Source organism: Mauremys mutica, chromosome 19 (assembly GCF_020497125.1).
Source record: "Mauremys mutica isolate MM-2020 ecotype Southern chromosome 19, ASM2049712v1, whole genome shotgun sequence".
Taxonomy (NCBI): domain Eukaryota; kingdom Metazoa; phylum Chordata; order Testudines; family Geoemydidae; genus Mauremys; species Mauremys mutica.
The window spans coordinates 4,073,144-4,086,321 of record NC_059090.1 but is presented as its reverse complement, the minus strand read 5'-3'; the positions used below and the strand labels follow the sequence as shown (position 1 = coordinate 4,086,321).

Below are 13,178 nucleotides of genomic sequence, written 5' to 3'. Positions count from 1 at the left end.
TTGTGTTCCATTGGGGAGTCCATGTGAATGCTTTAGAAATGCAATGATGACTCTAGCGAGCTCTGGAGTGGAAGCCATATCAGTGCACTCACTTCCCAAGCTGAAAATCGCTGGCACGGTTATAGAGATTATCTATCAGAGAGGGAGGTGCACACAGTGACTCCACCAAGTGTCCATTAACAACTTGCTTATACCTTGGCCCGTACAGACAAAGTCACTTTGAGAATGGCTGGATATCATTCCCGCTTCAGAGGAGCAGCATGATCTCTTACCAGGGTGAGAGGTTGGGGGCATAAGTGGGGAAGAGCTAAATAAGAAACCAGGTGAGGGTTCTGTACAGACTACCAAATCAGGAGGAGGAGCAGCTAGATGGGGCATTTCTAGAACAAACCAAAACATCCAAAACACGGGACCCAGGAGTAATTTTACTACCCAGAGATCTGTTGGAAAAACAGCACAGCAAAAACTCAGTGTCCAGGACCTGGGGATTACAGTGGATGAGAAGCTGGATATGAGTCAGCAGTGTGCCCTTGTTGCCAAGAAGGCTAACGGCATTTTGGGCTGCATTAGTAGGAGCATTGCCAGCAGATCAAGGGAAGTGATTATTCCCCTCTATTCGGCACTGGTGATGCCATATCTGGAGGATTGCATCCAGTTTGGGGCCCCCCACTACAGAAAGGATGTGGACAAATTGGAGAGAGTCCAGCAGAGGGCAACAAAAGTGATTAGGGGGCTGGGGCATATGACCTATGAGGAGAGGCTGAGGGAACTGGGCTTATTTAGTCTGCAGAAGAGAAGAGTGAGGGGGGATTTGATATCATCCTTCAACTACCTGAAGGGGGGTTCCAAAGAGATTGGAACTCGGCTGTTCTCAGTGGTGGCAGTGACAGAACAAGGAGCAATGGTCTCAAGTTGCAGTGGGGGAGGTCTAGGTTGGATATTAGGAAACACTATTTCACTAGGAGGGTGGTGAAGCACTGGAATGGGTTACCTATGGAGGTGGTGGAATCTCCATCCTTAGAGGTTTTTAAGGTCAGGCTTGACAAAGCCCTGGCTGGGATGATTTAGTTGGTGTTGGTCCTGCTTTGAGCAGGGGGTTGGACTAGATGACCTCCTGAGGTCTCTTCCAAACCTAATCTTCTATGATTCTATGATAAGTGGGGACTGGTTTCACACCTTTGGGGATGATGAACCAGAGGGGAAGGGTCTGAGTGTCTGGTGGTTAAGAACTGAGGAAGGACGGATTTGGGAAGACTCAGGACTAGAAAGGCTGCTGAGGTCACACTGCAAGGAGTAACTAGGCTGCAGAATTGCTGCTTAGCCAGTCGGTCCCTAGTCTGTAGCAGTGCATGGGATTCTTCTGTCCCAAGTGCAGGACTCTGCACTTGTCCTTGTTGAACCTCATGAGGTTTCTTTTGGCCCAGTCCTCTAATTTGTCTAGGTCCGTCTGTATCCTATCCCTACCCTCCATCTACCTCTCCCCCCAGCTTAGTGTCATCTGTGAACTTGCTGAGGGTGCAAACTCACTTTGGCACTCACACTCCACACAGTCTGCACACCAGAGGACTGCGAGGAGTAAAAATAAACAAGAGGTGTATTTAATAGAAAAACCACAAACTTGGAGATGACAGAGGAAGGGAGAGCACACAGATACAACTTACACAGTAAATAAATGGCACCACACTTCTGGCTTCACATTACAATATTAGATAAAATCCCCTTTCTAATACAAGTTAGCAATTTCCTTTTGACAGTTTCCCAGCCTACCCACTAGCCATAGGCTGGATCCAGCATTCACAGACAGCCTCCCACCTTCCAGACGGTCCCCCAAATTCTGGATGAAAAGCCTCAGACACAAGCCTGGTTTTAAAAGGCTTCCCCCGCCTGCCTCGCTTTTCTTTGTCTCTTAGTCCATGGTGACTCATGTTTATTCAGAATGTGGAAAACCCCTCTTGATTGAAGAGCCAGGATGTCTGTGTCTTTCCATTAAATTTAATGATCCTCCGTTGTCCTTCCCTGGGCTGGGTGGGTACCCGAAGTTGGTTTCATGTAGACAAATGACTTGGGAGGTGCCTCTTCCTTTCTGAGCACTCACTGTAGTGTGAGTGCAGGGAGGGATAACTCAGTGGTTTGAGCATTGGCCTGCTTAAACCCTGGGTTGTGAGCTCAATCCTTGAGGAGGCCAAAAATCTGTCTGGAGATTGGTCCTGCTTTGAGCAGCGGGTTGGACTAAATGACCTCCTGAGGTCCCTTCCAACTCTGCTATTCTATGATTCTTGCTGTAAGCTGGAGCTGAAGTTTTATGAGCACAGTTCTCTATAGACACAAATAAAAGCATCACAAGCATGGCCTGCGTACATACCTCATAATGATTATTAAGTTTAGAGCATGAGAAGCTTTCATAACAGACCTTAGTTTGCATGTGGTTCTAGTATATTAACATTGTGTACAATCAGTTTGTTCAACTACTTTTTCTTTCGGGTTCAAACCCCCTGTTCTCCCATTGGGGTGTCTGGACCCTGATTGTCACAGGATCCCATGGGAAGAAAATCAAAGGGAAAATGTAGTTCTGGAGAGTTGGCAGTTTCTTGAAGAGACAATATGAAAGCATAACACCAAACGATACCAGTACAAAGGAAAGATTGGAAGAATAGTAAGAGGCCAATATGGCTCCATTAGGAACTCTTTAATGACCTGAAAATCAAAAAGGAATCCTACAACAAGTGGACATATGACAAATCACAAAAAGAATAGCACAAGCATGTAGCGACAAAATCAGAAAGACTAAGGGACAAAGCAAGTTACTAGCAAGGGACATAGAAGGCAATAAGATCGGGTTCTTTAAATACATTATGAGCGAGAGAAACACAAAGTATAGGCCCGCTACTTAGTAGGGAAGGAGAGCTAATAATTGAAGATCTCAAGTAGACAGGTGTTTAATGCCTATTTTGCTTCAGTCTTCACTAAGAAGGTTAATTGTAACTAGCTGTTCAATACAATTAATATTAACAAAAGACTAAAGGAACCCCAGCCAGAATAGAGAATGAACAGTTTAAAGAATATGTAGATAAATTAGATGTATTCAAGTTGGCAGAGCCTGACAAAGTTCACCGTAGAGTATTTAAGGAACTAGCAGAAGCAATCTCAGAACCATTAGAATCTCTGAGAACTCATGGAGGATAGGTGAGGTCCTAGAGGGCTGAAGAAGAGCTGACATAGGACCTGTCTTTAAAAGGGGAGTTACAGAACAGTCAGCCTAACTTCAATCCATGGAAAGATACTGGAATAAATAATCAATTTGTAACCACCAAGAGAATAATTGCGAGGATCCCAACAAGGACAGTCATGGCCAAGGATCAGAGCAAGGGCAACCCTGAGGCTGGGAGTAGCAGAGGAGTTTGTAGTCAGGTCCAGGCCAGAGTCAATACCAAGGGTCATAGTCTGAATCAGGTGGTTTGAGCATTGGCCTGCTAAACCCAGGGTTGTGAGCTCAATCTTTGAGGGCGGCACTTAGGAATCTGGGGCAAAATCAGTACTTGGTCCTGCTAGTAAAGGCAGGGGGCTGGACTCGGTGACCTGTCAGGGTCCCTTCCAGCTCTATGAGATAGGTATATCTCCATATATTTTGTAAAGGGAGGAGGGGTAGCTCAGTGGTTTGAGCATTGGCCTGCTTAGCCTAGGGTTGTGAATTCAATCCTTGAGGGGGCAACTTAGGGATCTGGGGCAAAATCAGTACTTGGTCCTGTTAGTGTAGGCAGGGGCTGGACTCAGTGACCTTTCAGGGTCCCTTCCAGTTCTGTGAGATAGGTATATCTCCATATTTTTTTTAGATGTATTCTTCAGCTGTTTAAATTAGTAACCAGTACTGCACTTGTCTGAAAAGGTAAGAGACAGCTGGAGCTAGTGGTTTGTGCTCAGGAAAACTGCTTTCAGCCTAGGATAAAATGGGCCAGTATCTCAGGACATGAGGACTGCAGTGGGATCCAGATGCATCTCTAATCCACATGTATTCTGGCTTTTAGAATTGGTTTGCAAAGCAACCTTTATTCCCTTCTAAACAGTCTAAAATAAGCTGCATTCTTCTGTCCACAACCAGGTATTGAACAGAGTATTGAACAAGAGGAAGGATTGAATAGATCATCTGCTGACCTGAGGATAAGGAAAACACAGGTGAGTCTCTGTCCTGGTGAATCTTGGTTTGGGAGGATGGAGGTTGAGACAAGCTTTGCGCACTAACGTGTCCCAGAAGGTGATGGAGGACAAAGGCTGCAGGTATTGTGCCCAGAGCCCTGAAAACCACTTCGCAGTAATAGGGCAGATTGCTAGGTGTGTCTGCAAAAGAGTGTGCATGCTTTGTGCACCCCCAGCCTGCATGCCTGGAGACCCAATGTGATTCCCGTGATCTGTGTATGTAATGTAAGAAAGGGGTGTGTGCATCCAATTCCTCACATAGGTGTGCACATCAGGGCTTCTCCGTGGGTAACTTGGGTTTGGGGGAGGTTGCACATGTTTTGAAATATCTGGCCCAGTGGGATTTTATTGAGCAAGAAATAAACTTTAGTACCTGCACTTTGGGGACAGAAAGGTCCCTTAGAATCATAGAATCATAGAATCTCAGGGTTGGAAGGGACCTCAGGAGGTCATCTAGTCCAACCCCCTGCTCAAAGCAGGACCAAACCCAACTAAATCATCCCAGCCAGGGCTTTGTCAAGCCTGACCTTAAAAACCTCTAAGGAAGGAGATTCCACCACCTCCCTAGGTAACCCATTCCAGTTCTTCACCACCCTACTAGTGAAAAAGTTTTTCCTAATATCCAACCAAAACCTCCCCCTCTGCAACTTGAGACCATTACTCCTTGTTCTGTCATCTGGTACCACTGAGAACAGTCTAGATCCATCCTCTTTGGAACCCCCTTTCAGGTAGTTGAAAGCAGTCACGGTCTTTCGGAACAGGATGCAATTAATGGCCCTGCACACTTCCATCAACACAAGTCCAACGGTTGACTTTCCCACTCTGAACTGGTTAGTGACTGATCGGTAGCAGTCTGGAGTAGCCAGCTTCCACAGTGCAATCGCCACACGCTTCTCCAATGACAGGGCAACTCTCAATCTCATGTCCTTCCGCTGCAGGGCTGAGGCGAGCTCATCACACTCCCATGAAGGTGGCTTTCCTCATCCAAAAGTTGTGCAGCCACTGCCCGTCATCCCAAACGTGCATGACGATATGATCCCAACACTCAGTGCTTGTTTCCTGAGCCCAAAAGTGGCATTTCACTGTGGTCAACACCTCCGTGAATGCCACAAGCAATCTCGTGTCATAGCTACTACATGTGTCGAGATCAATGTCGAACTCCTCTTGCCTTTGTAGTTTAAGAAATAACTCCACTGCCACTCGTGACATGTTAGTGAGAGTGAGCAGCATATTGGTCAACAGTGCAGGATCCATTCCTGCAGATGGAAGAAGCATAGCCCGCAGTACACAAACCATTGAAAGATGGCGCCAAATGCAGATGGATGCACAGGGATTGCATGCAATGCATCACACGGCATTGGGACAGGACCCAGGATGCCCCCCTCCGCCTTCCCACAACTCTTAGTGGCAGAAGAGGAAGAGATGCTTTGTGGGATAGCTGCCCAGAGTGCACCACTCTGAATACCACTGCAAGTGCCGCAAGTGTGAACACGCTATTGTGCAGGCAGCTGACAGTGTGAACACACAACAGCGGTTTCCCTTCAGCGCTCTCTGAGCGGCGCAGTAACTGCTGGCAATGTAACTCTGCTAATGTAGACATACCCAGACACTTTTTCCCTGATAAAGTTGTAAAAGTTCTTTAAGGGCACCTTTAAGGAAAACAGGTTGGTTATATGCCCTTTGTGCTGCTTTGAGATCCTAAAGGGACCTAAATCTTTTTTTCTCCTGCTTGTTATTTTACCTGAGAAATAGCAGGAATATCAAATCTTGTCTTCTCTGTTTCTATGGATGGATTTCGTAGCTTTTAACTGGAGAGGCTAGGTGCTGGAGCTTTGAGGGGGAGAGAGAACTTTTCTTCCATCTGTTCAAGAGTTTGTGTTAAGCAGTGTTGACAATTTTTTAAAAATCTTTTCACTCAGTAAAAACCCCTTCCTCTCTCAGTTAATCCAGTTTTATCTTCCTAGGTATCATCACCCTACTAGTTCTCCAGACTCATACAGAATCTTCTGAGTTAAAACAGGGTAGGCAAGAATTGAATTTCTAATGAAAAAAGCAAACAGTACCCTCCTCCCACTAAAAAACAAACTGTCCCAGCCCCTCTCTCTGCATTATGAAGAAATTGAGTGGAGGAGACGACCTCAGCGTTCCCCTGTACAGGTCACCTGTAGTCCCTTTGGTGGCATTACACTGTTCTGGACCAACCCCTGCTGATCTGAGCCTGTGATGCAGAGGACAGCTGAGCAGTAATTGACTTGTAGGTTTTGGAGCTGAACTGAAAAATCCCCAAAACCCCTTTGGTTCAGTTCAAACTGGACCTGAATGTTTTCAGTTTTTCTCATCAAAAGGAAAAAAAAATCATTTGGGGGGCAGGGGTCAAATTAAACTAAATTTGTTGAACTAGAAAAATTTTTTGTTTGTTTTTGGTGGGGTTTTTGGTTTTGGGGGTTTTTGGTTTTTAACAAATTAGCTAATTTTCAAAATAAAAATGTTTCAGAACAAACAAGCAAATTGAAACGTTTCATTTTGAATTGGCCAAAGTATAACATTTTGGCATTTCCGTTTTCTTTTTCTGGCCAAAACTGTTTGCTGATCTGACTTGAATTTGTGAATAGTTTTGGTGCCCTGAAACATGCGTTTTGCCCAGCGCTTGTGCAGAGCCCCTCAGATCAAGGCACTGTGCAGGACTGGACAGGCCCCTTGGCCACAGCCGTGCAGCTCTGTTCAAGTCATGGAAACAGCACTGCTGTTGTAAGCGAGGGCACCTCTGCTGGTTTATCTTTCCCTGCAAGTCCTAAATGACTGGTAGATTCTTGCTGGGCTCTCGCCTCTCCATTCCCAGCACAGATTTTAGTTTTGGAGCAGCTCCCCATGAAGCCACTTCGGCTGCTTCTTGTTCTTTATATTCTTTCTCTCCTGAGCAGCTGTAGCCGTAATCGCTGCTAAGATTCCACAAGCGGCCTTCCTCTCGTTTGGACTTGTAAGAAGTCATTGCTTAGTCCAAGTCCCCCAAAATGTGCTTTCTTGAAATCTAATTACAGCACTGGTGGCGACTGCTGTGGGAGGGGTCACATCCCCTTTGCTGCTGTGTCCTAGGAACCCATCACTTCACGCCTGTTAAGGGCTCAGATTTCCCGTGTGCAGTTCCTGGTTGTCACATTGCTCCCAAGGGCCTTCATTTGTTCAGTGCTCGAGGTGCCTTTTTCTGGTAGGTGCCTGCTCGTTTAGGTGTATGCCTTGGGAAAGAGCATCAGCATGTTTTGGTCCTTTACATTCAGCAGCATTCACTCCCTGTCTCCTCCTGAGGAGCCTCAGCACGCACCAGTTAGCTCAGACTTGTTTCTTCAGGGATAAGGATATTTCGATGCACTAGGATCCAGATGAATGACTGTGAAGGGTCCCCCATCCTTGGGTCTGGAGCTTAGTAGGATGCAAGGGGCTGCTGGCTCTCATGAACCCTAGCCTTATCCAGGAGGGAATATTTCACAGAGACTGTGATCTTCACTGGGCTAGTAACTGATTATGTAATCCCTAGATAATTTGCAGAGAGGGCTTGCTCCACAGAAACCACAGGTACGCCAGGAACAGCTTTGGAAAGTGGAGGAGCAGCATGGTGGGATCCCAGGTGCATTCTCTTTCACTGATTTCCAGCTCACATGTGCTCTCATTACAAGACACCATGCCTAGCAGCCAGCACCACAAACTCCCTCTTTTTCAGCCCAGGATATCAGGCTTCAGTGACACCTGTGCACCCCAAAGAGTTTGTACAGTGGCAACTGACTGGCACTAAGGCTTTGTCATCACCGCCAAGAGAAGGGCTGTGTTTATTGCAGGATAACTAATGCAGGTTAGCAGTTCCAGCAGACAAAAGGCACCTGATTTTTACTGTAAGATAGCTAGGCAGGTCAGTGCTGAACTCCCACCTGTGGTAGACCTCGCCTTGCTATGTCATAGTAAAAACTACAGGCTCTCTCTCCACTAAGGTTTATCGCTGGATAGTGAACATGCATTAGTTCTCCCTCTAGAAAAAACAGCTTTTTTGTAGTGAAGCCTTAGTAAACAAGTGTACTGATGATAGCAGCATTCCTCAAATGCAGCTAACTTGGCCGCATGCGGCCACCAGGGGCTTTTCTTGTGGCTACAACCTTCTGGGCAGTGATTGTGTGGGGGGTGGGGGGGAAAGCAGCAGCCCGTCCCCTGGGGCCGCCCAGAGGGGTTGAGCTCTGCCTCCATCTGGAAGCACAAATGCCAGAGGAGCAGACAGACAACGGTGGAGCTCAAGCTTCCAGCTTCAGCACAGGAGTGGCAGGAGGCAGGCTCCATCCGCACAGCAGCAGGCTCTGGCCATGGGCTCCGGCCGCATGGCAGCAGATTCCAGCCATGAGCTCCATCCCCCAAACACTGGGCTCGGCAGGCTCCATCCCCCAGTCCCTCAACCATCCACCCTAACCCCTGCTGCCTCCCTACCCACCTCCCCATCCAAGGATTCATTTGTCCCCTGGCTTGCCAGGCCTGAGTAAGTCTGCTGTGATAAATGATATTTGTGTGTTTGGTAATATCACTTTTCACTGCCTCCCAGCTAGCTAACAAGTCTGCTGTTGTGAAAAGTGATATTAATGAACATACAAACATCACTTTTCACAGCAGCAGACTTAGTAGCTAGCAAGTCTAAAAAAGAAACAACAACGAAAGACAAGAATGTGTAAAGCACCTTATTTGTGTTTCTCTTCTGTTTAGGTCCAGTAAAGAATAGTCACAACTGACTACATAAATAGTCATAAAAAAACCCTACATAAATAAATTACAATGATTTGGACATGTGTATGTTATTTGCTTTTCCTAAAGTTAAATATTTTAGGAAAAATTGTCAGAGCGGCCACCAGCAAGAGTTGGTGGCCGCACTCTGAGGCCACCAAAAAATTTGTTTTGAGAATCCGAGAATAAACAACATGGAAATGACCCCAGCTCCCTCTCCCGTCGCTGGGCAGGCCGGGCAGGGCTCATGGGGATAGAATCCAGCTCCCTCTCCCGTCTTTGGGCCGGGGCAGGACTCATGGGGGTAGAATCCAGCTCCCTCTCCCGTCGCTGGGCTGGCCAGGCAGGGCTAATGGGGGTAGAATCCGGCTCCCTCTCCCTTTGCTGGGTTGGCCAGGCAGGGTTAATGGGATAGAATCCAGCTCCTTCTTCTGTTGCTGGGCCGGTTTCATAAGAGTAAAACCTAGAAAAAACCTTCAGCAGTGAAGTCAGTAGCTCTGATTTTGGGCTGTGCACCCTTTTTCTGACTCCCTGACACTGTCACCACCACTGGCTTAGGTCACTTCTTCCTAGCTTTGTCACCCCAACCAGTTCAGGAACTCGGTAGCTGCACTGGCTTTGCCCAGGGTAGGCAACAGCAGCCTTATCTGTGCATGGACAGGGAGATATCTTAATGTAGTGCATCAATGTAGCTGATAACTTCGCTTCAGGCTCAGCCTGTCTGAAAACCCCCCTTTCAGGGGAGGTGAGGGTGGTTTCAGCGTTTGGGGTTTATCTCATTTTCCTGCTTGAAACTGCTGCATTATGTCTGATAGTCCGTTCTGCAGCTGGTGTCTAGTCAGTAGAGCAGCCTTCAGCACTGGACAGAATAGATTCTGCTGTGCCCTGCGCAGCTGTGGAAGGCTCTTGCCAGCTCCGCCCTGATTCAGTCTGGGAAAAGTGCTACACAAAACTGATTTAAAGCCAATGATTGAAAGGAATCCCTCCAGAGCATGCTGCAGCTCCCACCTGCTGGGATGTTCGCTGGAGCAGGACATAACAAAGCTCCCAACTTTTGCCACATCACAGCACTTCCTGCCTGACCCAGCCAGGGGTCTTGGGCAGATGGCAAACGCTGCTGCTCACCAGCTCGTCCTGGGCATGTGGGCAGCAGTGAGTATCTTGTAGCAAAATCTTCCCATTATACAAATAACTGCCTGAAAATCAGGGAGAGGAAAATACATAGGGCAGGGAAAAAAAACAAAACAACACACAACCCATGATTTTAAGGGGGCTCCATCATTTTTGCTGCATTCTACAACATGCTGCTAATTCTAAGCTTGCTTTTTAAAAATTGGTTTCTGCCCTTTCCCATTGCAAAGTGTGACAAAGTTCCTCCTCTGCCTTGGTGGGTCCTGCGCTTATTGGCAGATTTGCTCACCTCAGAGATCTTCCCCTCTGGTGGAACCCACAGTCTGGGTCAACTCCTCCTGTGTCTGATCAGGAGTTGGGAGGTTTGGGGGGAACCCGGGCCCGCCCTCTACTCCAGATTCCAGCCCAGGGCCCTGTGGACTGCAGCTGTCTAGAGTGTCTCCTGTAACAGCTACATGACAGCTACAACTCCCTGGACTGCTTCCCTCTGGCCTCCTCCAAACACCTTCTTTATCCTCACCACAGGACCTTCCTTCTGATAACGCTTGTACTCCTTAGTCCTCCAGCAGCTACACCCTCTCACTCTCAGCTCCTTGCACCTCTTGCTCCCAGCTCCTCACACACAAAACTAACTAACTGGGAGGCTTTTAACTAGTTCCAGCCAGCCCTTGATTGGCTTCAGGTGTCCCAATCAATGTAGCTGTCTCCACTGCCTTCTAGAAAGGTCTTAATTGGCCCCAGGTGTCTTGATTAACCTGGAGCAACTGCCATTTGGTTACCATGGTACCAGGGATTTGTGTAGCCTGGGGCTAACATACCTGTTCCTCACTACTTTACTGTAGCCATCTGGCCTTGCCCCATCACAAAAGATACAGCTGCTACTATCCGAGTGCAGTAGCGCCCACAAACCCCAGCCTAGGGAGAGCCCCACTGTGCTAGGCGCTGTGCGCATGCATCCTGAGAGGCAATCCCTGCCCTGAAGAGTTTGAATTCAGAGACAAGGGCAGGGAAGGGAACCGAAGGAGGGATAGCTCAGTGGTTTGAGCATTGGCCTGCTAAACCCAGGGTTGTGAGTTCAATCCTTGAGGGGGCCATTTGGGGATTGGCCCTGCTTTGAGCAGGGGGTTGGACTAGATGATCTCCTGAGGTCCCTTCCAACCCTAATAATCTATGATTCTATGAGGCCCAGAGAGGGGCAGTGACTTGTCCAAAGTCAAAAAGCAGCTCATAGGGACAAGAATAGAAGCAAGATCTCTGACTTCCAGTCTAATGCTGTACCCACTAGATCACACTCTGTGAGCTGCCTGTTAGGCCTGGTCTACGCTGGGGGGGATTGATCTAAGATACGCAACTTCAGCTACAAGAATAGCGTAGCTGATGTCGACGTATCTTAGATGGACTTAGATTGACTTGATCCCGCACCGCGAGGACGTGAAGTGACAGCCGCCGCTCCCCCATCGACTCCGCTTCCACCTCTTGCCCTGGTAGAGTTCCGGAGTCGATGGGGAGCGCGTTCGGGGATTGATCACTACCTGCCGATCCAGCGGGTAGTGTAGCCATACCCTTAGAGCAGTCTTGTGGGGAATGCAAGCAATTATCAGCCTACCTGGAGCACTCTGCTCCCCGACCCCTTCACATCTTAGCAAGGACCGTACGTGAAGCACGGGCACTTTCTTTTATCCTCTCTTTAATAAAGACCTGCCCATGAATGCAGTTGGGAAATGCGGGAGTGACAGTTCCAGGCACCAAGTGATCTTGGCCATGTTGTACCCATGGAGTATTTTCTAGCTCCTGTTTTGTGAGCATATATGTTCCTATTTGTGGCATGAAATGCTTCTGATAAAACTAGAGATGGCCCCAAATGGGAATGTCCTGGTCCAACCTTCCTGAATTCAGGAGGATTCAGATTTGTAACCCCAGAACTTAACTCATCTAATGAGATGAAAGACAGCCCAGTGGGTAGGGCACTCACCAGACTTGGGAGACCTGGGATCAATTCCTTCTTCCATCACAGAGCTGTGTGACCTTGGGCCAGTCACTTAGTCTCTCTTGGCCTCAGTTCCCATGTGTACAATGGGGATAATGGCACTGCCCTGCTCCTGGGGGGTAAGATGCTCTGATAATGGGGTCTGTATAAGTACTGGAGATCTGGTCGGGAGTTCAGGTCTCATCCAGAACCAGCAAGGGCCTGTTTGCTTGTCCCTGCCCTTTGGCTGAGATTTTAGTACCAGTGTTTCACAAACCAGTGCGGTGCCGCTGCCAGAGATAGTACAGGCTTGTTGATGTGAGAAAATTGTGCTCCTTTCCTAGACTGTACTGCTTCATAAACCAATTTAGTTAAAATGGGACAAACCCCATGTGCAGCTGCTCTTGTCTCAGCTTAAACCATCTTATATTGATTTGGGTGTTGTTTTGTTTTGGCTGAAACAGTTTGGTGAATTTTACAAGAATCAGTTAAATGATTCCAAACCCAAATCTAACTTTGGCCAGCTAGATCCACCCAACTCTACTCATAATCTGAAATTAGAGCTGCAGCTACTTAACTAAATCAGTTTCTAAAGCAATTTCGTTACATCAGTGCAACTTTGTAGACCAGGCCCAGGACAATGTCAGTCTAGCACATTTCGCGCAAAGTACACAGAGTTCCTGAGGCAGCCTTTACTAGTGGAGCAAAGTGGGATCAGAGGAAAATGTGTGTACACACAAATCCTCCAGGGCGCCATGTCTGATCCTAGATAATCCCCTTTATGTTCACTCTCAAGAAACTCCTGCTTTGGATCCTCATGGTCATTCCCTTCCTCCCATGAGGAACCTTGTTTAGAATTATTTCTAGTCTTCAGGGAACTCCAGCACTTTGTCTGTTGCTCCCAGGTGTTGTCCTAGCCGAGAGCTGGGAGCATTTCCTGGTTCTGCCCTCCCAGTACACTAGCATTTATACACCTTGTGCGGGCTCTTCCTGAGAGAGGTCTCTGGAACTTCTCAGAGGAGACAGGTGCAGTGTTGTCCCCTTGTGTATCGGTCTGGAGGGGAGTCTGAGAAACAAAGTCCTGTACGTCAGGTGACGCCCCAGGGCTGCAGACCCTGCTGTGTCCGTACTGAACATT

General features: G+C 47.7%; 1 protein-coding gene across 9 annotated transcripts in view; it reads left to right on the top strand.

Moving 5' to 3' along the window:
* The window catches only part of STX1A (syntaxin 1A), a 316,339-nt gene that overhangs the window by 239,994 nt on the left and 63,167 nt on the right, over positions 1-13,178 (top strand). For all 9 annotated transcript variants that reach the window (XM_044993861.1, XM_044993862.1, XM_044993859.1 and 6 more), the window contains one exon: positions 4,097-4,170. In XM_044993861.1, coding sequence (XP_044849796.1) covers positions 4,097-4,170 — 74 coding nt within the window. The remainder of the gene's footprint in view (positions 1-4,096; positions 4,171-13,178) is intronic.